The following is a 24,253-nucleotide window of genomic DNA, read 5'->3' as shown; positions in this document are numbered from 1 at the left end:
TCACGATAACTACAACCAGTTGACACTTTGATCTGTCAATAGAGAAGTGGCTCTGAAAGGTTAAGAAAGGCTACCACACTGATTTACCCTCTGGAGAAGTTGTATTTTCTTCATTTATGGAGGTTACCCTCACTAGACTAAATTCTTTGTGAGTCTCTCCCTAAAGTTCTAGATTTAAAAAAAAAAAAAAAAAGTCCCAAAATAAAGCCCAACCAAAAATCAAGACATTTTGAAAATACAGATTAGTTCCACTTAGGACTATTTCAACTCTTCTTTAAACCATTTTTGAGTGTTTTTAAACCAGCTATGGCAAGGATATATAAATCTCACCTTGCAAAAGCATATACTGCAGCCACCAAAAGAACAACTGAAAGTATACATAAAGTAACAGCAAGGACAACTTCTACAGATCTTCCTGTCAGTCCTTCACCTGAAACAGAAAGTGGAAAGCTAATATATCATAGATTCTTCGGAATTTTTAAATTTCTGACAGTATGAAATTAGGGAATAATGAAAGACAGACTCTTTTAGTCACTGCCTAACTGCACCCATTTTATGCTTGTTGAAGAGCTGCTTCAGAAAGAAAAGTATAACAAAACCAGAAACACTTTATGTAAGGGTTCCTAAGCATTGCTGATGTATCCAACATGTTATTTTAATACAGCTGTATGTGCAGGTGTCACCTGGTGTTTTTCAGTTTTACCTGCTGAACAGGTTAAGGTCAGTCTGTACTGCAGTAACGTCAGTGTGAACACTGGCCTGAGTTCAGCTCCTGCATCAGTCCCCATGCAGGACTGCTCCAGCTCCTCAAGTGGAAAAGGGAGAGCACAGCTCTAAAGCAATGAGACTCAGCTGCCACTCACAAATACAAAGTAAAACACTATTTTTAGAGGTATTTAAGGGTGCTGAATGAACTGAACTAGTGATGAGATCTGAACTTTCTGGATTACTCTGCCTCACTGACCATTAAATCATGCTCCTGGTTTATGTGAGAATTGGTGATATTGTTAGGAATAACCACCAGTAGCAGGTTAAAAATAATCATAAAGGCCTCTATGATAGAAAAGTAAAGGTGTTGGTATTCTAATCAGTCCTTCCAGGTGAGAATGAAAGCTCATTCAGAAATGTTTAAATTATTTAGATTAGTAGTTTCTAGGTCTCTTTCTGAACTTCTATAATGCTAAATTTCTGGGACTCATTTAATTTCCCACCCTTCCTGTAATCCTGTACCTAAAACAAAACCCACCCTCTTTTTCTCTTAGGCAACAGTGACAATAAGAAAAGCAAGGGAATTCTACTGCTGGTATTGTTCCCTTTTGTTGACATTCACCTCCACTTGCTGGCCCACTGTAGAAAAACTTTGCTCCTGTTTAGTCTCAAAGAGAAGGAGAAAATGTTTGAGAATGAGAAATTTTTTACTGCTTCCTGCCATATGAAATGATTTCCCAGACAAGGAACCACATCTTCCCAAGGATACACTGGGAAACACCATAATCTTGGCTTTGTGATTTCTGGATTTGAGAGTATATTGCAGATAATCAGGATGGATGTACACAAGACAATGTGATTAAAATTCAAAATTGTCCTTATTTATCTGAAGAAGTCACCTTAAAACAGTGGGATGAACTTTTGTAAGAACAAGTGCATGGTTCTACATGTAGGCAGGAATAATCAGCTACAATACAGCTTAGGAAACAGTAGGCTAGGTAGAAATTTATCAGAAGAAAATGTGAGATTGTTGTAAACTGACACCAACATGAATAAGCAATATCAGGCCTGTATGAAGTGACAGACAACAGAATTCAGTATAGTTTGGAAAACACCTGAAACAATCCTTCCACCAATTAGTAAAATTAGTAAAATTTTAGAATCAACACTGGACATTAAAAGATAAGAAAAAATTTAATCTTAGGTAAAGATAATGGAATAGAAAAGCAAGTACATACAAAAATGTTTCAATGAGAAAATGAATGAAAAAGTTCCTGCCACTCACTTTTCACTGTGATAGGACAAAAGTATTAGCAATGTGAAAGAACAGAAGGATATCCAAGGGTACATCTTACGAAAGTTCTATCTATTTTGCACTGAACATTGAAGCCTATGTTAAAATGTACAATTAACATTAATCAAAAAAATGCAGATTATTAAACAAAACAGTGCTGGTAGAATGCCAACCAAGAATTTAAAAACTCCAAATTTTCTCATGCTTCTTTGCAACAGAGGACTAAACATATCTCTGTATACATGTCTGTAGAGATAATCGTGGGCATGGAAAAGGAGACAAAATAGAGACTATCATGACATATAATTCTGAAGTGGTGCACTCAATACATTATGATAAAAAATTGCAATAATAAAATCCCATAAGGTTGGTTTCTATGCAAGAGACAGTGTCAGGAAATCCCATTTTGATTATTTCCTGTTTCCTCAGCTTTATATTTAACATGGAAAAGACACACTTACTCAGCACTACAGTTGCCCCACAGTGATTTACCGAACCATCGGAGTTTACAAAAAGGTTACAAGCTGTATTACAAGTTTAGACAGTATTTATCACTGCACCTTAATTATCTCATGGAAAAATGCTGACCTTTTATTGTAGCATGGACAATAACTTTGCAATGACAGTCATAGATTGTGAAGAAGAAACTCCACCTCTCCAGGTCAAGAGGAAGGTTGTGGTACATCAGATATGATTGGGTGGGTGCGCCCTCTTAAAATGTATTCTTTACTACAATTAAAAAACATTATTGCAGCTGTATATTCCCATGACTTCTGCTTCAGTGTTCCTCCCTAACAAAATCCCTATCAGCTACAAGACCATCTGACATGTCTTACAAAACGATTTCTCAAGATTTTCCATAATTTTTTCTGCCTCAAACACACAATATTAAATTGCACTGAAAGGTTAACTTGCTGATTTACCTGATCAAAGATCTTTTATATCAGTAGATTTAGAAACCAGAGTAATGTAGGAATTTTTTAACTGTTATGAATACATCTGCCAGAATTCAAATTAATGTTTCAGCAAATAAAATGAAAGTGTAATGTTGGAAACCTACAGATTTCAGAGATTATTACCAAAGAAGCTAACTTATTTAAAATACAATTGCAATTCGAATTTCAGGCAGCGTAAATTTCTCCTGGAGAGCGGCTGACGTGATGAGTTCAGTAGAAGTAATTGGGTTGCAAAATTTATAAAAGCTGACTTTTTGGCATGCTTTCTGAGCTATGTTTCTAGAGCAAGCTGGAAGTTCCTATAACCAAACATGTTCTCTAAGGAAACTCTTGGGCAAGGTTCCTCATGCCATGTGTCTCAAGAGAGTGCTCTATATTTAGGACCATTCAACTGCACTACCTGCATCACTTGTGATATAGCAACTTGATGTTGATTTCAAAACACTTGTAAGAAAGCATGCAAAGACCTTTTGATTATCTATTTTGATAATCTATTAGCTGATTATCTAGCTTTTGACTATCTATTATCTAAGATGGAATTACTCTGAAATTTAGAAGACCAGACAAATGTATGCTGTAGTCTGGCCTTAAAAAGCAGTGTTTGATGTTAAAGTTCAGCACAGAGGCATTGAACCCATGTCTCCTCATATCTGGAGAATTTATCCCTGTTTTGGTTTTCTTCCTATTACATTTTATTCAGCATACAAACAGATCTTGCTTATTTATTGTGTACAAGGTAGAAAATGTCACAAATTTTCAGCAACAATACGTAAGGCAATGAATTACACTATCTGCCTGCCACTAAGTATTGCACATTTTTATGTTAGAAAGGACAAAATTGCTCAGAGGACTGGATACAGTTGGACTCATTTCCAGTAAATTAGTTTTCTCTGATTGGACACAGTATCTTTCCCTTACTGGGAAAAATATTTGCTTCATTTGCTTAAAACTTTTTAACTCAACTTTTATGTTGCACTTTCCAAAGCATTCTGGGCTGGATAAATAGTGCCAGATCCTTTCAGAATATTCAGGCAATGAATTAGCATTTCAGGGTCTTCTGTATCAGATCATGTAACAAATTCCTAAAATGGATTAGATGAATAAGGGAGCTCATATCACAGAAGATGAATGCCAAATGAAAAATATGTGCCCACTAAAATTCTTCTGGGTACTCATCCAGTTGTCTTGATATCCATTTTCAGAAAGTCAGGGCTAAGGCTGAGCTAAGTAAGTTTTTGACTTACAAATATATTAAAAGAACTTACAGATCTTATTGCAATCTGCTACAAGGGATGTCATTCCCAGTTTTGGGGGTATATCAACTTGGCCAAGAAGGAATTATGTTTGATTGCAGACCAAATAACTTCTGGCCTGTTTGCTAGTGACTTTAGAATCAGATGGATTCTATTAGACAATATTAATTTATTAATTCATATGGAGCTTTGCCTATATATAAAGGATGAAGGAGCTAAAGGGTCATGCCCTCAAACGACCTGCTATTAAACTCGCTGGAATATAATAATAGAATCATTTAGATTGGAGAAGACCTTTAAGATCATCAAGTCCTACTGCTAATCCAGCACTGCCAAGAGCACCACAAGTCCATAAGTGCCACACCTACGCATCTTCTAAATACCTCCAGAAATGGTGACTACCACTTTCCTGGGCAGCCTATTCAAATGCTTAACAGTATTTCAGTGAAGAAATTTTTCCTTATCTAAACCTCCCCTGTCACCACATTTCCTCTTGGCCTATTGATTGTTACCTGGGAGAAGAGACTAACACCTATCTTGCGACAACCTCCTTTCAGGTAGAGAGTGATAAGACCTCTCCTGAGCTTCCCTTTCCCCATCCTAAATGACCCAAGCTCCCTCAGCTGCTCCTCACAGGACTTGTGCTCCAGACCCTTCATCAGCTCCATTGCCTTTCCCTGAACACTCTCCAGCACCTCAATGTTTTTTGTACTGAGGAGCTCAGAACTGGACACAAGGTGTGGCCTCACCAGTGCTAAGTACAGGAGGACAATCCTTGTACCTGGTCTCGCTGGCCACACTATTCTTGATCCAGGCCAGGATGCCATTGGCTTTCTTGGCCACCTGGGCATACGCTGGCTCATGTTTGGCTGCTGTTGACCAGTATCCCCAGCTACTTTATCGCTTGGGCAGTTTCCAGCCGCTCTGTCCCCAGCCTGTAACACTGCACAGGGTGACCCAAGTGTAAGACCCAGCACTTTGCCCTGTCCAACATCACCCAGTTGGCCTTGGCCTACTGATCCAGCCTGTCCAGATCCCTCTGCAGAGCCTTCCTGCCCTCCAGCAGATCAACACACCTGCCAAACTTGGTGTTACCTGAAAGCTGACTGAGGGTGTCCTAGATCCCCTCAGCCAGATCACCAACAGGGACATTAAACAGGACTGGCCAAATACTGAGCCCTGGGGAATTCCACTAGAGACCAGCTGCCAGCTGGATGAACTCCATTTAGCCACCATTCTTTGGGCCAGGCCACCCAGCCAATTTGTCACGCATCCAGTACTTGTTCTACATCCAACACAGAAGGAAACAGCATAAACAGAACAGCTACTGGCAGTTTGCCAACCAAGATGAATGATCCTGGCAACATTTTTATTAGCATAATTGAATCTCTGCAAACAAACTTTGCCAATACTGCCTCTTCATTTAACAGTTCAGGCTGTAGAATCCCTTGACTTCCTCAAAAGGACATACAAGGCAACGGATATATTTCATCAGCCATTCTAGTTAAACTACATCCAACAAACATAGAGATTATTGGCTTCATGGAAAAGACTGTATTAAAAAGAAACATGGAATTGTGTAGACTTTAGAGATAGAGAAATACTTTAGTAAATTACAGTCTTCTTACCCAGTGTTTTGACAGGGTCAGAGTAGTCAGAATCTGTAAACTGCCCTTTAATGTTAGTTGCTCTGAACTTAAATCTGTGAAAGAAAACCAGGAAAAGTATTGAAATGAAGTTTATGTGCATTTTCTTAAATATGGTTTCACTTACAAACTAAAGGAATATATTTAAGTTTAGTATAACATAATTTTAAATCATTATTCACCTGCAAAAGTGGCATAACAGACAGCAAGAACTGTGTCAAAATCTTAAATGTATAGAAAACCCCAGTGTGAATTACTTATCTCAATTTTGGATTTATTTAATTTAAGAACTCAATAAGCATTCATTGTTTTTTCTTGAAAATTTTGTAAAAAATTGTCTCCATATCTATGCTCAGGCAAAAAATTAAAATTAGATACATATGATGATCAATTTTCCTCCTTTTCTAATTTAACCATATGTTTTGAGTGTTTGCATAAATCTGTAATGCACTTAAATCTTTCTCTTGTACAAACATGGAGACGAATGTACTCACAGGTACTGCCTTCTTGGTTTCAGTGGGCCATTACATATTTTGTCTTGACTGCCTGGTATTAGACATGTAGTATCAGCACCTATGACATATATCTCTTCTTTCCCACTCAGATCTTCTTTTCCTTCTGTGCACGGTGGGTTTGGAAAGCCTTCATTTGTAAAATATGGCCTTGGTCTGTTGAAGTAGGCATCATACCACTTGGTAACATTCCCATCATGCTGAGCTATTGTCAAGAAAAGAAATACTAGGTACAATTTACATTCTAACCAGACTGCAATTAAAGAAGTTACATAGGAAATTATTTTTTAAGAGCTTAGCATGCTATTGGTACAAGTAATACATACAAGCCTATAACTGAATCTGCACTTAAACCCAAATTTCCTAACTATCACACTATCCATGTTTTGTTAACTCAGAGTAAGCCGACTAAACCATATCTAGAAAATTTGAGGGGCAACTTCACAGAGCAGTTCTGCCTGTAGAGTATATTACTTGTGCAAGACGCTCGACTTTGAAAGTGAGCATGGCTAGCTAGCTAGCAAAGGATTATTTCATAATTAAATTACTAGATTTCCATATGTGGATAGTACCCAGCAGCTCACGAGAAAAATCTTCACAATGTTGCTTAGCATGGTATTTATTCATCTTTCAGTTCAAGAGAATCTTTAGTGCAATAGTTATGAACTAAATGTCATTAGGATTAGTGCTAAAATTCAAAATTCAGAAAAAAAGTGAGGCACTTAAGGTGCATTCATTTTATGTGCATTCTTTACTTCTATACTTTGAAACCAAGTAAAATAAAGTATTTAAATACCTGGAGCCTGTCCTTCTTAGGTAAAGTAAGCCTGACCATGAGATGTCCTATCATAAAACTCCCACTCACATTGGTAAGCAATTACTCAAAAGGTTTCACAGCACTGTTCACAGGAGTAAATGTTCATCAACCCGTACAAGGGAATAAACATTCTTACCCACAGTGTGCAGAGGGGATTTATAGAACTCTCTGCCCCCATAATGAAATGGAAATATCAACTGCACATGACTGCATTATTTTACAGGCAACACTAATAGCAACAGAGGAATAACCTTGTCAAACCTCAAAAATCTCATATGTATTTATACTCACAAATGTGAAATGTTGGGGTAGTTTTCAAGGAAACAGAAAATAAAGAACTGTAGTGATAAAATTAGGGAATGAATAATATTGGTGGCTTCAAACAGCATTGAAGACACTTCACTGGAAAGCATTCCCAGAATCCAGTACCCAACCCACAGGTATTGTGTGCCCTTAGTGCTGTTGCCACAGCAGAAGTGACTTTGTTGTCTGTCTTCTAAAATGAAATTACTGAAATCCAAGAACCAAATTAAAAAGACAAACAGCCTGAACCTGAAAGCAGCTTTCAAGGGAATTTATTAAACTCTACCTCCAGCTTCCACAACAAGGACTTGTATCTTCTTGATAGGGCCATGATCGTCACTGTAATAACATATTGGCATTCTGATTGTAATTGTTGTATCTGTGACAAGTAACGCTCCATTGGTATCATAAACTGGTGCTGGTTTCTTTTTGGGCCTTGGCGGTTCTGTTTTTAAGGAAAGATATACCACAGAGTTCTGTTTTACAATATTTTCACTGGAGGTACATTGGTCAGGCACACAGCTGAGTTATGCAAAAAAAAATCTCCAGCATATTTTCAGGGATGACTTAATGTTCTATTTACTGTCTTAAGCCTCTAAAAACTATATTCTGATAAATGCCCATGTATATAATTTTCAATTAAAAGAAAAAATAAAAAAGAGTGTTTTAATTTTTCAATTAATATAAATCAATGCCTGTTTATTTCAACAACTTTGATACTGCATACTTAGCTAATCCTATGTCATATTCTAAACTGTTTGCTGATGGTGACTAAAATATTGAACTTGGTATGATTATTTCAGTGAGTCTGCATGTGCTTCACAGTATGATTCTGATACAAATAACAAATGATCAGCAAAACTGAACACTACAATTCAAAGGAGTGAATTATACATTCCTGTTCCTACGTTATGCATCCCCTAAATAATAGCTCAAGACACACAGCTGTGTAATCACAGGTGGAACAGCAATTTCTTCAGAATTTATAGAGATTTCAGATGCAGCATACTTTATGGGACATACCTTTGATATCCATGGTTATTTTCAATTGAATTTTTGGCCCCGCACCAGCACCATTAATTGCATACACCTTAAAAAAATAAACATGTGTTTTAATGAGTACTGTAATAGCTTCATATTGGCCAATTCTGGATATATCTGTGGCAACAATAAATGCTGAAACACTCCTTCTGTCATTCACACTAGGCTAGAGCTCACTTTATATTGCTTTGAAATCCTAAGTGTGGTAACGCTTCATTGCTTATAATGTAGCTCTTAAAAAAGAAGTAAGCAAGTCCACTTAAAGAATGATCTTTCCTCCTCCCATGTCCCAGTCTCTGACTGTTAGAAAGTATTTCAAGCACATACTTCTAGCAAGCTCCCCTTGCAGAAATGGACCTTTCATGTCCAGTGAGCAATGCCAGTACTGGAATTAAGAGAGAAATTTAGTCTTGTGCTTGTGACTATGTGTCACAAATTGCCTTCCTACATGAACTGGTCATCCAGACTAGTGATGCATCCTGCTCCTACTCATTTCATCCTGTTCGATGCTCCCCTTGTTCCTGAGACTTGCCTCTCTTTGCACCCCAACATTCTTAGCATGAAAATGTCATATTCAGCCAAAGTTTCAAACTAATCTCACACTTATAGAAAATAAAAAATAAATACTTCCCCCCCCCCCCCCCCCAAATATATCAGTTCTTACGCTGACATTATAGGTATGTCCTCCTTTTAGTCCTTCTATCATGGCAGTGACTGACTGATCTTTTTTTTCAATGACACTAAGGTTGTGGATCTGGATGGCAGCAGGGTCATCTTCATTGTAAACCATAGCTTGATACACTTGAATATTTCCATTTGGTTCAGATGGTGGCACAAATGTTACTTGGAATTTTGTTACTTCATCTGGTATCTTCTGAAAAGTTATGTTGTTAGGTGGGTCTTCAGGCACTGAAATAAATATTTCAATGACCCACTTAATCAGTTTACTATTATTATTATTAGAGTAAAACCTGAAAAATTAAAATTATATTTTTTGTATATCAATATTATTTTATTGATATTTTCTGGGTTGTATTAAAAATTCTCAAATAATTATTGCATATGCAAATATTCATAAACACAACAAAAAGTCAAATATCTACTGAAATCCTTTTCTTAATGATGGCACTGAATGCTACAAACTTTTAAAATAATTATTAGATAACACTCAGTAGTCGCTACTCAGAAAACTTTTTTCTGATTATCTATTTAAAGAGACTGATAGTATCATTATACCTCAAAACACATCTGGGGTTGGCAAATCCTTGCACAAGCTGACAAGCAAGAAGCAAGAGTCAGTGAGTATTCCTTTCTGAAAACAGCGCAGTATTCCTCTGTTAAGAGCAAGCTCCCTCCAACATATAAACAAGCCACTGTGCTCCTAAGAGTCTCTGCTTATCACAACTAAATCTTTAGGAAAACTTTTCCACTAACTGATGCCCAGACACAAGCACAACGTGCGTTTTTCCTGGAGGGAGTATCTTGTCAAATGCCAATTTCAGTAGCTTATTCTTAAGACAGCAAAGGTATAAATCATTTTCCCAATGTCCCTCTCTGAAAGAAAAGGCTGTAACATTCTTTCCAGGCAGCTAAATATTTATTGCTCTACCTGAGCAGACAAGTATGTGGCGTGACCTCTAAATAGTGAAATCAAGCCACGGAAGGTAAACACATTCCCTCAGCCTAGGATTTAGATGCAGTTGTCCTGTTTCCCAGGTTTTTTTATACCAGACAACAAAAGCTTACTGAGGCTTCTCTGGAGTAAGTCTGTGTCAACTGGTTCTAACTAAGCCATATGCTAAGCTGTACAAACCACATGAAATGAGATGGAAAAAAATAAACCTTTTCCTCTCTAAAGGTACTGCACCTCCTAATGTATCACCTACTGATATAAGGAAAAGAGCTACCAGAAAAGGTACCAGAGGATGTTGTCTGTCTCAGAATAGACCCAGTACCACATGGCCACAACTTTTTCCACAGCAAAATAGCACAGAATCTTCCAGATGTAGAAATAGGTAATGAAATCCTTAGAATTTAAATTTAATTATTTAAAGCATCGGATATATCTATATATATATATACACATATATATACATATACATATCGTATCATATCAATAGGGACCTTGGATTTTCATACATCAAAGGAAAGATAAGTGATAAATAAAGTCACTTTGTAGTACATTTAAATCTGACATTAACCTGAGTACGTAACTAAAAAGTTGTTCTGCAGCAGACCCACTAGAGATAAGGTAATTTTGCTTTATACACAGGTAATAATTAGTTAGAATGAAACAGAACTTCAATGCCTCTTGAGAAAATATTTTTAGTGTTTTGCTTGTTTGTTTGTTTAAACAACAGAAAACAATTCAAAACCAGCAAGTACAGTAGACAGGGCATAACCATGATCTATGTATGTAAAGTTAGGACTAAATCTTCCCCATGTACATCTTTATATTTTTGTACTATTTTTAGTCTTCTAAGCAAATGCAAATGCTGTCTACTTTTCTTTAACATCTCATCTCTCAGTTTTATTTCTCTGACTAACTGAACAGCATCATCCACTTCTGTCACCTTAATATCTTGCTCATTTTCCAGTTTGTTTGGAATCTGTGGAACAGCTAACTCAAGCAGAGTTTCTATGGGCCTTCACTAGCAACTTCCACAGAAAATACACAGATAATGTCCTCAAGTCTGCACAGATACCATTTATAAATGGTAGGATTCACTTCACCTAATTTTTTATGTTTAAATTTTGCACCAAAACCAAGGATGTTGCATGAAGTTTTCAGTAGTCTCTTAACAGGTACCTCCACAAAGGAGTAATCCCTGCCTAAGACAGGTACCTCATATATACATGCTAATGTATAGATAGAACCTTTCTCTTCATTGGCCATAGAAGTTATCTAGTTATCTGTGTTCCACATATCCAAATTTTACATGGATCTAGGTAGGATCCCAGTGTAACTAAAGGAAAACCTTTGTATTTATAAACATCCCTTTTTTGTTGTCTGACACCTTTTTAAATATTAAAGAAAAAATATTGTGAGGACAAATCTGTATTAAAAGCCCACCTTGTGTTCAAAGTCCTTGTATTTTTCAAATTAAAGAAAAACTGTGAATTTTGGTCTGTGTAAAGTAGAAAAAAAATTACAAACCTGCTTCAAATGTGGAGACAATTACAGGGGAACTAGGCTTGCCTTCTAGGAGTGCAGCATTAACATCCCCCGTAAAGGCAATGATCACTACAGAATACCTTGTAAATGCTTTCAAATCAGAAATTTCTAACATTTTATCCTCCTCATTTGTCTTCAAAAACTGAGCTTTATAGTTGTCATTATCCACCTGTAAAAAACCAGTAAAATAAAATAAAAAAAAGTTGTTACAAGGCTTGAAACAGCAAAAGGAGGAAATTATTATTTGAATATCTTATTTGTTATTCTTTCACTTCCCTAACTGGCTATATAGAAGGGTTCACAAGGATTCTCAATTTGGAGACACTGGGCCAGGGCAGTTACAGTGACCTGAAACAGGCACCAAACATCAAAAGATCAAGATGAGCGTCTATATACCAGAAGATTGTTTGGAATAGAATTAGAAAGCTGGGCAGCAATATATAATGTTGATACAACAGCAGAAAATGAAATTCTTCTTTTAATATATTAATAGAAGCTCTTTTTTATGAGAGAGTTGGGAAGGATTAATTCTCCCAGCAGAAAACCTGGAAAGCTTTAAGGTTCGTTCTAAAAATGAGTGGACTACAGGAGACCTAGTAATGACTTTAAAATATAAAAAAGGATGTTAATAAATTGAAGATAACCACTGTTTACAGTGTTCACAAACATACAAATAAAAATTTTACTTACTCGAAAATCAACTAGAATTAAAAACTACACAATCTGCATTGATATCCGTAAAAATGTAAGTAAAAGCATGACTATTAATTTAGTTATATGATAAAATAATATATTAAGGGCTGCTGAGCAATTTTCAGCACTGGATATTATATGAAAAAGACAATGAGTAATTTTTGAGGAATACTTCAGATAAACTTGTTTCTGTGTTAGAGCAGGCTACAGGTTGAATCACATTGTGGATACCTCTCATCTTTACATCTCAAATAATCTGTAGTTCTGTAGAAAAATCTCCTGTGTTGGCCTTTATATCCAATAAATCACTTGTAATGGTATCTTCAAAAACAAGTAAAAGGAAAAAACGGGTGCTTTTCTAGTGTTTCATGAAGTATCAATTACAAAATTGTATTTATGTATATTCCCACTGCTTCAGTTAATAATGTTTTTATTATTGTTTCTTCTGTGTGTAATTTGAAAAGAGAATTAGGTAGCTGTACAGTAGTTTTCCCACTGAACAAAATCTGTATTAAATGCAGCTGATAAAACATTAGAACAGCTCAAGCATACCATTTATTTGACAGATAGACATATATCCCCACTGAGAATTAACCTGAACTAAACTCTCTGATGAATTACACAGACATTCATTTCCTGGGATGACCATCAAGAGCTGAAACATTTTCTTCTTTCTGACTATCAAGAATCTGTTCTTGATAAATATAAATATTTATACAACAGCTAAAGTACAATCACAGCACTACATCATTAAATGTATTTCTATTCTCCATGAAGTTTAATGGTTAAGTTCCATTTTCCTTACCTATTTCCAGGAACATTTTATTCAGAAGTACTTATTCAGAATTATAGTAGGACAAACTAAAACATGGCTAGGAGGAAAAATAATGGAGTATTTTTTAGCTGTTCTGATCCTTAAAGCTGCAAGGCACATCCTAGTAATTTAAGCAGAATCCTAATACATTCAGTTATGAATACTAATTATTAACTTTTAGTATATAACAGAGGAGAAACCTGAATTATTCTGTTCTATGATACTATTTTTATAAATATTTAAATATACTCAGTTGAGAATAAAAACAAGTAAAGTTATACATACTGAAAGTTTGTGTAATTTGGAGTCTTCATAAAACTTTCTCACTGGGACAATAAAATATATACTAAAAATTTCACTGAAAACGATTGGGACAGATTTACTGGTCTTTAGGAAGGAAGAGGTTTGTCTACTAAAATTCTCCAGAACTGGCACCTGTAGTGCCAGTCATTAGACAGCATCTAATTACAGGGAATCCATAAATATAAACCAGCTTATCTGAAATATGCTTTGATAAAACCCCAAAAAATTAATTTTGTAAAAACAAAACTGGTCCTCCAAACTGAAAATTTAAAACAGTTAAGTTCCTTTCAAGTGCTGGCAAGTTCACATGGAACATTCCATAGATCATCTTCCTTCAGGAGTTTTATTATAACTTATATTGATAAGGTATTTATAATATTTTTAGAGTGTAGATTGAGATGATATAATTTATAACTTTGGAATTATCAGACAGAGAGGAAATTGTTTCAGTGCAAATTGATAAAATATTAAACCCCAAAAAATTCAAGCTTTGATTACTGAATTTTTAAGTTCTATAAAAACCATGAAATGTTTTCCTGCTGATGCACTAAAATGCTGTTTAGTCAAAAATGACAGGATTTTTTTATGAGGAAGAAGTCCTCTCTAACTTCATTAGAGAGGAAATAAAACTTGCTATGTAGGTTTTAGTGACCTACCCCTTGGGCCAAGCAATCATCCCTGTAAGTCCTCCCCTCGTCATACATGCTTCATCCTGCCATTCTATTGCTGCAGTAAGGCTGCTCAGAACTGAGCAGATTTCTCTCTGCATGTTGTACAATGAACTTAGAGGAAGAGAAAATTACAGGACTGCACATTACTCTCTCTTGTAACTTTTCTGAGTAGCTTAAAAATATTTGGATTTTTTTTTTTTTTTACTGATCTCCTTAGATATTTTGGTTACAGAATTATCTCGTTATTATATTAGCAGATCTGTAATTCTTATGACTGATTCAGAAAAATTAAATATACACACACAGTCTTACTCTCTTCTCAGAAAACCTAACATTCTGTTTAAAGGCCTTAAATAGTTTGAAGTAGACTTTTTTTTCCTATTATCTAACAGAATGATTCAAAATTTTTGAAACTGTAAACAGCAACTTTTCCTAGGTAACATCTGGTAAGCTACTTCTTATTTTCACTTACAGCCCTGTCTGCATAATTCCTGGCAGAACACAGAACCTATATCCTACTTCTCATGGGCTTGAATTTAGAAAGATGCCTATCTTGCCACCAGACAGGAAATGGGGTTTATTAATGGTGGATTTAAGGAGTTTTGTAAGTGCAGTAGAGGATGAAAAGAGAAAAGCCACTAGAGTTATTCTCTTATGTCAGCTTTTTTTGGTTATAAAGATCAAGGAGAAAAAAGCGTTATTACTTTGCTACCAAAATACAGCTAATTGATGGACAGAGCACCAAGTGCAAAGAGGGAAATCTAGCTTGACTTTCAAGTTTGCCCTCTGGTGCCGTGTAACTTTGTACAAGTCATTTCCTTTTGCTAGGCTCTCCACTTTGGTTTCCAAAATCACTGTGATGAACCTTTCCTTCCTCTGAAGAAGAAAAAGCAATCATGGTTAAAAAGAGGTCCACTTCCATGAAGCTCAGCTACTGTTCTCCTCTGTACATTTATAGATACACATTTTTTCCCTCCAAGACCTCTTATTAGCCTGTTTTTTAATATGAACCAATTAATGTATCTTCCATTAATACATGAATAAATGTACAATTAATTCTTATGTGGAATTTCTGTGGAAATAGACACAATTATATGGTTTTCAACCGACTTATGTCTGTCCTGCAATTTCTATTGCTGTGGAATTGATATCCCCAACCATCTGTATAACCACTGAGTAAAACAGGGTTGCCTTACTGAGGTAACATCTATGAGGTAGCTCGTGGGTCCTGTAATGATGGCAGGTTCACTCCAGCTGACATTAATACTGTGAGGAGATGTAGCTAAAACAGTCACATTTTCTGGAGGACCATCTGGAGCTGTAGGAAAAAAATGTGTATGTGAATCATGGCCAACAAAGTGCACAAAAAATAACCCAGTATAATTTTAATGGCCTGTAGAGGTTTGAAAATACAACTTTATCACACAATTAAGATTATACACTGCTTAAATAACTAAAATTTTTCTCTTTTTTCATATATAAGTCACATAATGTGATTTAGAAATGCATCTTTCATTGTAACCACTACAATTTTTCTAGAGTATGGTCTGCCTACGTCTTCATTTTAAATTGAGATTATAGTGTTATTTAATTACAAGTTCTTTATAAGTATTTCACATGACACAAGCATAAAATACGCAAATATTTATACAAATAGTCAAGTATAATATATTTGTTTATGTCAAATGAATCATCCAAAGAACAAAAAATTGTGAAGAGACATCAAATTCTGCATGCTAGAAAAAATTTCCAGCAGTATCGGAAAGTACGAGTAGAAATAATTTTCTACATTTCCTTTCAATTTATTCTTATCATGTTGAGAAAATACAGAAAACCCAAACAAAAAACCTGGTAAGAATTGCAAGAGGGCAATAATGCTCACATTAAGAAATGAGATTTCCCTAAAATTTCCATTTGTTGAGGTGGTATGTGAATTAACCTAGTTATTTCTTATTAATGAACGAGAAATTAATGAAATCATAATAACAACTCAGCAATTCTCAACAAATGATATTATTTTTTCATAACAACCATTTAAATTTCAGGAAAATAAAATTTGGAATAGAATGAAAACAGATTTGTAGATAATCACAGAACTTGGCTTCAGGGTGCCTTGTTTTTGCATGTACTACAAAAAAAAGACAACTGCAGAAAGTATCACTGAGCAGCCTGTTAAAAAACAATATATTTGTACATATTTCCAGAACTTGACTTCATGGTGCTTTCTTTTCAATCTACCACAAAAATATCCACATCAGTGAATAGTATATTATAAAAAATTACTAAAGCAATCATACCTATGCTAATCAGAAGAGGCAGTCTCAAACAAAATTAACACATGAATATATAGTCTGCCACTATTAATCATTAGGTAAGAGGGCTAAATGAGGAAAAAAATTGGGGGGTGTACAAGGCTACTTAGCTCTTCAGGAAGAACACAGGGTAGGAAAAGGAAAAGAACATGGAAAGAAGTTTGTAACTCTTGCAGTTGTGTGTGAAAGATTAATGAGGAAAACAATAAAATTTTGCACGATGGAGGTGAAAATTTGGCACCATCATTGCAGAATAAAAGAAATATTTGGGATTAGGTAAGGTGCTAAAATGAGTTTAGGATGTTGGATACAGGAATTAGATTCCTGTGCTGGGATTAGCAGGAATATACAAGACTTTATAGGCAGGATCAAGTTCAACCATTGGATGCAGTCCCCAAAAATACTGAAGAGCATGGAACAACTGAATGAAGAGTGTAACTGAATGAACTGAGTGCACATGAGAGGAGGTAAAAGAGGAGAGTGCTCAGAAAAGGCTGCCTGTCAAGCGGGGAGCTGCAAAAGATAAAACAAAATACAAGGGCAAGCATTGTCCCTGAAAATTAGAATAAGCACAAATTTTATTTTTCAGGTAATGCGTGTCAAGCTTGTTACCAAACAGTCTTTCAGTGTAAACAATGCTTCCAGTAACTATGGCAACGATATTTACTGCAAAAGGAAATTTCTGAAAAACAGTATAAAATTATATATACATATATAGCTCCTTGGGCCTTAGTTTTCAAACCAACCAAGTTTCCAAAGACAATTTCCCATTTTTTTTTTTATAGGACAAATGGACTCTGCAGTTATGCATTAGATGGTGTGAAATAATTTTAAAGCATAATCTCATCTACAAATTATACAGTCTGTAGTTACTTATATGGTTCATTTCCATATGCAGTTTATACTTGATGTATTTGTAGTTATTTGCAAGAAAATTCTGATTGAGTATGCTATATTTAGGTTACTTGTATAAAGTACATCTAAACATTAATATGTGGCTTATTTTCATTATGCAAAGTAAAATACCAGACATTAACCAAATCATACAGAAATGTAGGAATATTTTCTAAAATTACATGTATAACCGGGGAGAAAACCAGAAAATGAAAGGTATCTGACATGTCTTATGTCTTACAAAAACATCTTTTTTAAATCTGTGTTTGATTCAGTGGATAACTGCCGCATTCTGATTTAGATTTGTTTGTGAAATGAATCTGGTCAGTATGAAGCCATGATATCACTACCCCCTTTCTCTTATAAATCACAGCAATTTACTCTGGAGAAATGACCTAGTCTTATTCTCTCATTCCCCCATAATCCAATCACTTCCTCTCATAAGCACTTTTCTCCTGGTTTTCACAATAATGCATTTTCTGTAACTAATAACCATCATTTCCTGATTATCATGCTTCTATCCTTGCACAGGAATGTGGGTCTTATGGAGGTCAGGGTCATCTTTCCCATCCATCTGTGTCCTGATGCTAAGGCAGCAGTTAAGTGTGTTAGTTTGAAGATAAGTCTGGATAGCCCATCATTTAGCATAATCTTCAAAAATAAGACTGAATACTCCAGTTTTCTAACAGAAATTCATGCTTGCCAATTTTGTTAGGATCAGCTCCTTTTTTCCCTTTCCCAGCATAAACAAAGTGTGTGCTTCAGTTATTAAATTTTTAATTATCTAGGTTATTTTTATGTAATTTTAAACAGTTCTATCTTATATTAGCCCACAATTATTTTCAAATGTTTACTTTTGAGGAAATGTAACAAACAAAGAAAAACAAGTTCTCCCAGACAAAGCTTTCCAGAAGAAAGAACACATTACAAGATGGGAAATCTCATTACTTTTCATCACACAGAAACATTTCTTTAATAGTACCAAGCAACTGGGTATCAGCAGGGATTGGGAAAGAAGGCGCTGAAAAGAGAAGCATAACCCTCTGCCCCATGCTTGTATGTCCTGGCCTTCATGGGACATTGGAACATCTGGGATTTTCCTTTGTACCTCAGTGTATCCTGGCATTAGGGGACTTGGCAGTTTACCAAAAAGCATTGCACTGTGTAACTGTATGAGATCCAAAATGAGGTCAGTGATCTCACTGTCATTCATTTTCCATCTAACACTGACCCTCCACCATTATTTTTCTCTCAGAAAACTTAAGTTCAGCCAATCTTATTCTCCTCATAAATGTAATAATGAAATTTGGGGTAAGTGTAGGTGTGAAGGAACAAAGTTTCCATAGCTATGGAAAACACTTCTTGCCCTTTCCCATACTGTGACACAGCACTGTGATCTTTTGTGCTGGTAACTACATAAATCTAAGTTACGATGGAAATATTTAATCTTGTAGAATAGATTTGGCTCTTGGGCAATCAATCAGCTAAATAATAATGGTGCCATCACACTACTTTATGAGACAGTAAGACAGTTCCTGTGAGGATAATCTGCAAGACAGAAGGCTGAATAGTTTATCTGTGTGATGTGAGAACTGGGCTGCACTAACAATCCATAATATTTTCACAGAGTAACTCTATAACCACTCTCAGTACTGAATACTGCCATTACTTTTTGTTTGAAACTTGCAAATAAGTTAGAGAATCTTGAAAATAATTCCTATAGTCTTGTATTTTTCTTCATAATGAACAACAGAAATAAACAGCTAAGATGCTCACCTTACACCCTGGATAGTCAGAATAATTAGGCTTTTCTGCTTTAGCACAGCAATCAAATCCTCAGAACTTGTAAAAAACATTTAGGAATTATATTATGTAATTTTTGCTGCTCTTGAGGTTTCTTCTCTTTATATTCTGGGAAATGAGTCTAACAGTTTTCACCTTATATGCTCCTCCTGAATATGATAATAAAAAACCTTCTGAATATAGTACTTGAATATTTTCTTTAGGCTTGATAGAAACACAAATTTCTGAGAACCCAATGAATTATGAAGAAAAAAATCCTTTAAAGGTAACTTTACCTTTGGTAGAAACAATGTCTTACAGAGGCACTTTTTGAAAATCAAGTGAAACAGTGCCTAACTTGTGCCCTCAAATGTGCAAATACAACTCCCATTGATTTTATGGGCTAAGTACTCAAGGGTATTTTACATAGCAGCTAAGCACTCTTAAGCCCTAACAGACCATGTATATTGGCTGTGTATCAGCAGGCTAATCCAGAGGATGCTTGGCCCTGTTCATGAGGGAATGGAGAGGGAGATCAACACCTGCTTTCTGCATACACTTTACAAGGCTGCCCAGAGTGCCAAATCTGCTTGGTGCATTCTGAATTTCTCTTTTCTGATATAGGCCATAGCCTTTGCAAAAGAAAGGGCAGAACTGAGAATATTTTTAACAGCAATTCTAAAAACTAAGCTTTGAAAAGCGTGAGGTACTTAGAAACCTGCCCTTGCTAAAGATCAGCCAGTGCTCATGGAGGTTCCCAACACTGCTGAAGCACAGACACTGCCAGATGTGTCATGTCACCTTCCTCTTTTTTTCCTCCTCAGCTGATTGCCATTACCCCAGGAAAAAGACCATTGCCCAGACATGACATTTGGAATAGTGCCCATGCTGCCTTATCTCCACAGCAGTGTGTTTCATAGGCAGCTTATCTCCTGATGTGTCACCAGTCTAACACAGGAAATTCAGTGCTGCCTACTTCCATCACCACAGATACAGGTCAGCAGCCCCAGACACTGGGCTGGAAGAACCGGTGGAACTTGCATACCTTCAATCCCACCCCTTGCAAACTATTTAATAGAACACACAGAGGACATACTGCTGAGAATGACACTGAATTGGTGTGGAAAGGGCTGTCGTCTATTGAGATGTTTATACTTTTAACTACCATCTTCTCAGTGGGGCTGGATAGGAAACTAGCTCTCTCTTAAACCAAATCATCACTCTCTGAAGAGGAAATAATAAAAAGCATCCTAGCTTTATGCAATTGTATGTGTTTTCATAATTTGCTTCCCCTTCCAGTTTAAATCCCTAACTTTTTTAAACTCAGCAACAATATTTTTAAGTATTTGCATACATCAGCAGCTGAGTTCTATCATTTTAATAAAAAGAAATCTCCCTAGAGCTGCTGGCTCAAGAGTTGCTCAAGTTGTGCAGAACTTCTGTTATCTATTTTCTGCTCCATCTGGGCTTGTTAGTTTTTTTTTCTTCCCCTTAATTTAAAATGTTGCACTGATTTACAGGCAGAGCTTCCCCATGAGTCACTGGACAAAGAAAGTAAGTGCACATGAGAATGACTCTGCAGCTGATTCCAGCACTTCTCAATCCAAAGGACTACTTCTGAGCTTTATAAAAAATCAGGCTGTTATGATGTTTACCATCACAGTGTCCACACATCACATGATTATAAAAACCTGAGTGGGACAAGCTAAATATCTGGACTACTGAGTAGTCCTTGGTACACAGCTCTTTAAGTACCTGGTAGCTCTATTATTGTTATTACTTTGAAAGGGGAAATGACTGAAAAAGCTGTGATTAAGTCAGGCAATCCATGGTGATTCTCAGTTGTTCTACAGAGGCCAGATCGCAGATATTCTCTATCCTAGGATGGCTGCAAACTGGTAGGGAAGGTCATATATTCCCATAAATAATTTATGTTTCATGTCCCCTTCTCTCCAATATTTTGTGCTGACTTATTTACGACAACTACCTCTTCTCTTTCTTGGAAACTTAAATCCTTAGCTGAGGCATGATTGTTCTAATATGTGTCATGGCAATCCTGTACATGTTACATGGCTACTCTGATTAGTAAACTCTGTAGGTGGATATGGTTTTGGAAAGAAATCTTAATCCCTCAGAAACTATTGCTTAAATTCCATTGCCAAAAACGCACAACAGCATTTCAGGAAATTTTTACAACTTAATGAACAGACTTCTAGCCAAAGAATTTAAAAAAATACTTTTTTCATTGGCACACCCCACAGGTGAAATTGTATTGAAAAATGGCATATCAACTCATACTAGCAAAAATTCAGGCTTACCAAGTCTACACATGTAGTACAGCTGAGGACTGAAATACTGTTGGGTAAGCAGTAAATATAAAAGAGTACACAAAATACATTGAAATATCAGTGTTGCGTATGTATACCTACCACACAATTTATATCATACATATATATATTGTAGGTCAAGAGTTGCTATAAATCGTTATTGATTTCACCAGTATTGTAGGTCTATGAAGAAATAACTTCTAACAAGAGTTCTTGTTATTTAGATGAACATCACATTGTTATAGCATTATGAGATACGGCAGACATCCTTACTTACAGCCAGGAAGGGTTTGAGTTGAAATCCAAGGTGAAGAACTGCCGTAACCAACATTCGTACTGGCAGCAACAGCAAATCTGTACCATCTGTATTTTTTCAGTCCATACACTGTGTCTTCTATCCAGTCATCCATGACATTTTCATATAAATACTGATGCATCTCATATTCAATACATTCCATAGCCTCCCAGTCACTGCAGTGAATGGATTGTAGCTGTGTAGTAATCTTGTAGTTTTGAAAGCAGCCAAGGATAGATTTTGGTGATCTCCAATGCAAGGTGACACTTGTTGATTGCACATTGGAAAAAACAATGTCCCTGGGAGCACTAGGAACTGCAGATTAAAACACTTGTAAGATACCTTAATTTGAATGAAAAGTGATTGCAACTATACGATTTTTATCCACTGTTGAAAACATATTTTAATAAGCATATCTAAAGACCAAGATTCAGCTTCATATGTTTAATAAGCAATATTTCCAATGCCATAAATCACACTGTACATATTTATGTAGCATACATTTACTATAGCTTTTGAAATAAAGAAAAATTCTTTCAGGCATGGGATGGAGGACAAGCTTTGAGAGGTGTGACATTTCTACTGCCACTTTTGGGGCTCTGTCTCAACTAATGGAGGGAATATTACACAAAGTTATTTTTTTATGCTACCCATAGCATCTTTTACTGTGGGTTCTAACTGGGGTTCTTCACCTCTCATTTAGAAATACTCATGTGTCTTCCTCTTTCTTGCTAATATATGAAATCCTCACAAAACACATCAAGGTAAATTTAGTAAGTTTCCTGTTTCACCTTCTGAATGAAAAGTATCAATACATGCAATATGTTTATCTGGCATTACAGAAGTTCTTTACAAGAACATTAAGAGAAAGAGCTGAATAAAAGATAAAAAATAAACTTCCCACAAACTTTGCTTCCATTTATTTATATGCAGGCTATATTCACATCCATGAGAAAGAAGCAGTGAATATATGTACATACATATACATGTATACACATTTACCCTGTCTATATTGAGTCAGCAGTGTACTCCCAGATTTCACAGACCAGTTGCAACATATGGTTTTGTGCTATATCACATAGTCATAGAGAAAGCTAATATTATCTCTAAGACTCTGTAAGATAATACTAATACTCTATGGCAAAAAACTGTGCAGAAAAATCAGCTCAGAAATCATTGTATGCACATAGCTTTAAAGAGTGCTTTAGAGTCTTTGGGGGAAGAGGTATCACTGGTAAAAGAAAAACACATGATACATCCTCAAACTGAAACTGAAGAAGTCCCAAGGCTTACATAAAGAGGAAAAGGATCCCAGACCAACGTTACTGGGGAAAAAAGAGAAAACACTCCTTTTCATTTTCTTTCAGCCTCATGGGAATATCTGATCTTTGCTTCTGTCTGTAACAATTTGTTTATTTAAATCATCACAATATAATAAGATAAAAATTATCCACTAAATATGATGTTTAACAGGAAATGTAAATTCTGAGTCAGACAAAGCTGTGTTGATGAAAAGGTTGAGAAATTAAAATCCCTTCAAATGATCCCAAAGCAGGTGCAGTCTGTAGGAGAGGGAGTAGGCAGAGAACCACGGGCCTTCCCCTGTTCTTCCACTGAGCTCTCATGCACAAGTATGCAATACCCCAGCATGCAACAGATCCATAGGCTCCCATCCTGCTACACACTAACCAGACACAGAGCAAGAGCAAACTATACTAAAAAAATCGTTGCTAAAGACAACTTCCACCATTATATTCCATCCTATCAAAATTAAAGTTGTTTTTCTCTGCTGCTATTAGCATGAAGATAAGTACAGAAAGTAGTAAAAAACATCAAAACATGCAGTACCATTCTTGCTTGCTCACATTTGGAGATGTAATACTTAGTTTACCCCCTTTCAAAATAATAACTGCAATATTGTCATAACAATTCTATAAACTGTATTAGCTATTAGTGTAAATTACAAGAAATGTCCTAGTTCGACTACTACTTTATGGGAAATAAAGGCAGAGAAATACTACATGGCTAGTAGAAAATACTACTACACGGTTAGTAGAAAATTATTTTTCCTCCACAAGTCTTCTACTCTGTTGTAATGTAAGCTGTTAATATCTGTTAAGATATTGCAAAAATATGACTTCTTACACACTCAAATATGATAATGATAAAATGTGGAATAGAATAGAAAACCAACTATTGGGCTATATTCCAACACAGATACTAGGATTTGCCATAAAGCAGATAGTAACTGGTTAGTTGCTGGGTGTTAGTAGGAAGGTGGAAATATATGCCTTCACTTGCTCAAATGTGCAGCTGGTTAAGCCCTGGCTGGCACAACTGCAGTCTCTGCACCTAAAACAAGGCAGGTTAAAGAGGCTGGTCACAGATATATGAAGAGCAATGCCCATGGTCTAGACATGGTGGCCTTTCCTTCTTAAGGAGAGCACCTGATTCTCT

General features: G+C 35.9%; 1 protein-coding gene across 1 annotated transcript in view; it reads right to left on the bottom strand.

Annotated features, from left to right (window-relative positions):
- PTPRQ (protein tyrosine phosphatase receptor type Q) overlaps positions 1 to 24,253 on the bottom strand; it is a 99,556-nt gene that overhangs the window by 25,816 nt on the left and 49,487 nt on the right. Inside the window, exons 26-34 of the mRNA XM_041465510.1 lie at positions 21,779 to 22,111; positions 15,383 to 15,504; positions 11,688 to 11,874; positions 9,195 to 9,439; positions 8,513 to 8,579; positions 7,776 to 7,934; positions 6,352 to 6,574; positions 5,840 to 5,913; positions 331 to 430 (exon numbers count right to left, since the gene is read on the bottom strand). Of these exons, the coding sequence (XP_041321444.1) occupies positions 331 to 430; positions 5,840 to 5,913; positions 6,352 to 6,574; positions 7,776 to 7,934; positions 8,513 to 8,579; positions 9,195 to 9,439; positions 11,688 to 11,874; positions 15,383 to 15,504; positions 21,779 to 22,111 (1,510 nt within the window). The remainder of the gene's footprint in view (positions 1 to 330; positions 431 to 5,839; positions 5,914 to 6,351; positions 6,575 to 7,775; positions 7,935 to 8,512; positions 8,580 to 9,194; positions 9,440 to 11,687; positions 11,875 to 15,382; positions 15,505 to 21,778; positions 22,112 to 24,253) is intronic.

Source organism: Pyrgilauda ruficollis, unplaced genomic scaffold (assembly GCF_017590135.1).
Source record: "Pyrgilauda ruficollis isolate IOZ18807 unplaced genomic scaffold, ASM1759013v1 scaffold19, whole genome shotgun sequence".
NCBI classification, from domain to species: domain Eukaryota; kingdom Metazoa; phylum Chordata; class Aves; order Passeriformes; family Passeridae; genus Pyrgilauda; species Pyrgilauda ruficollis.
Note: the sequence above shows the minus strand (reverse complement) of the source record. Positions and strands in the feature narration are given on the sequence as shown.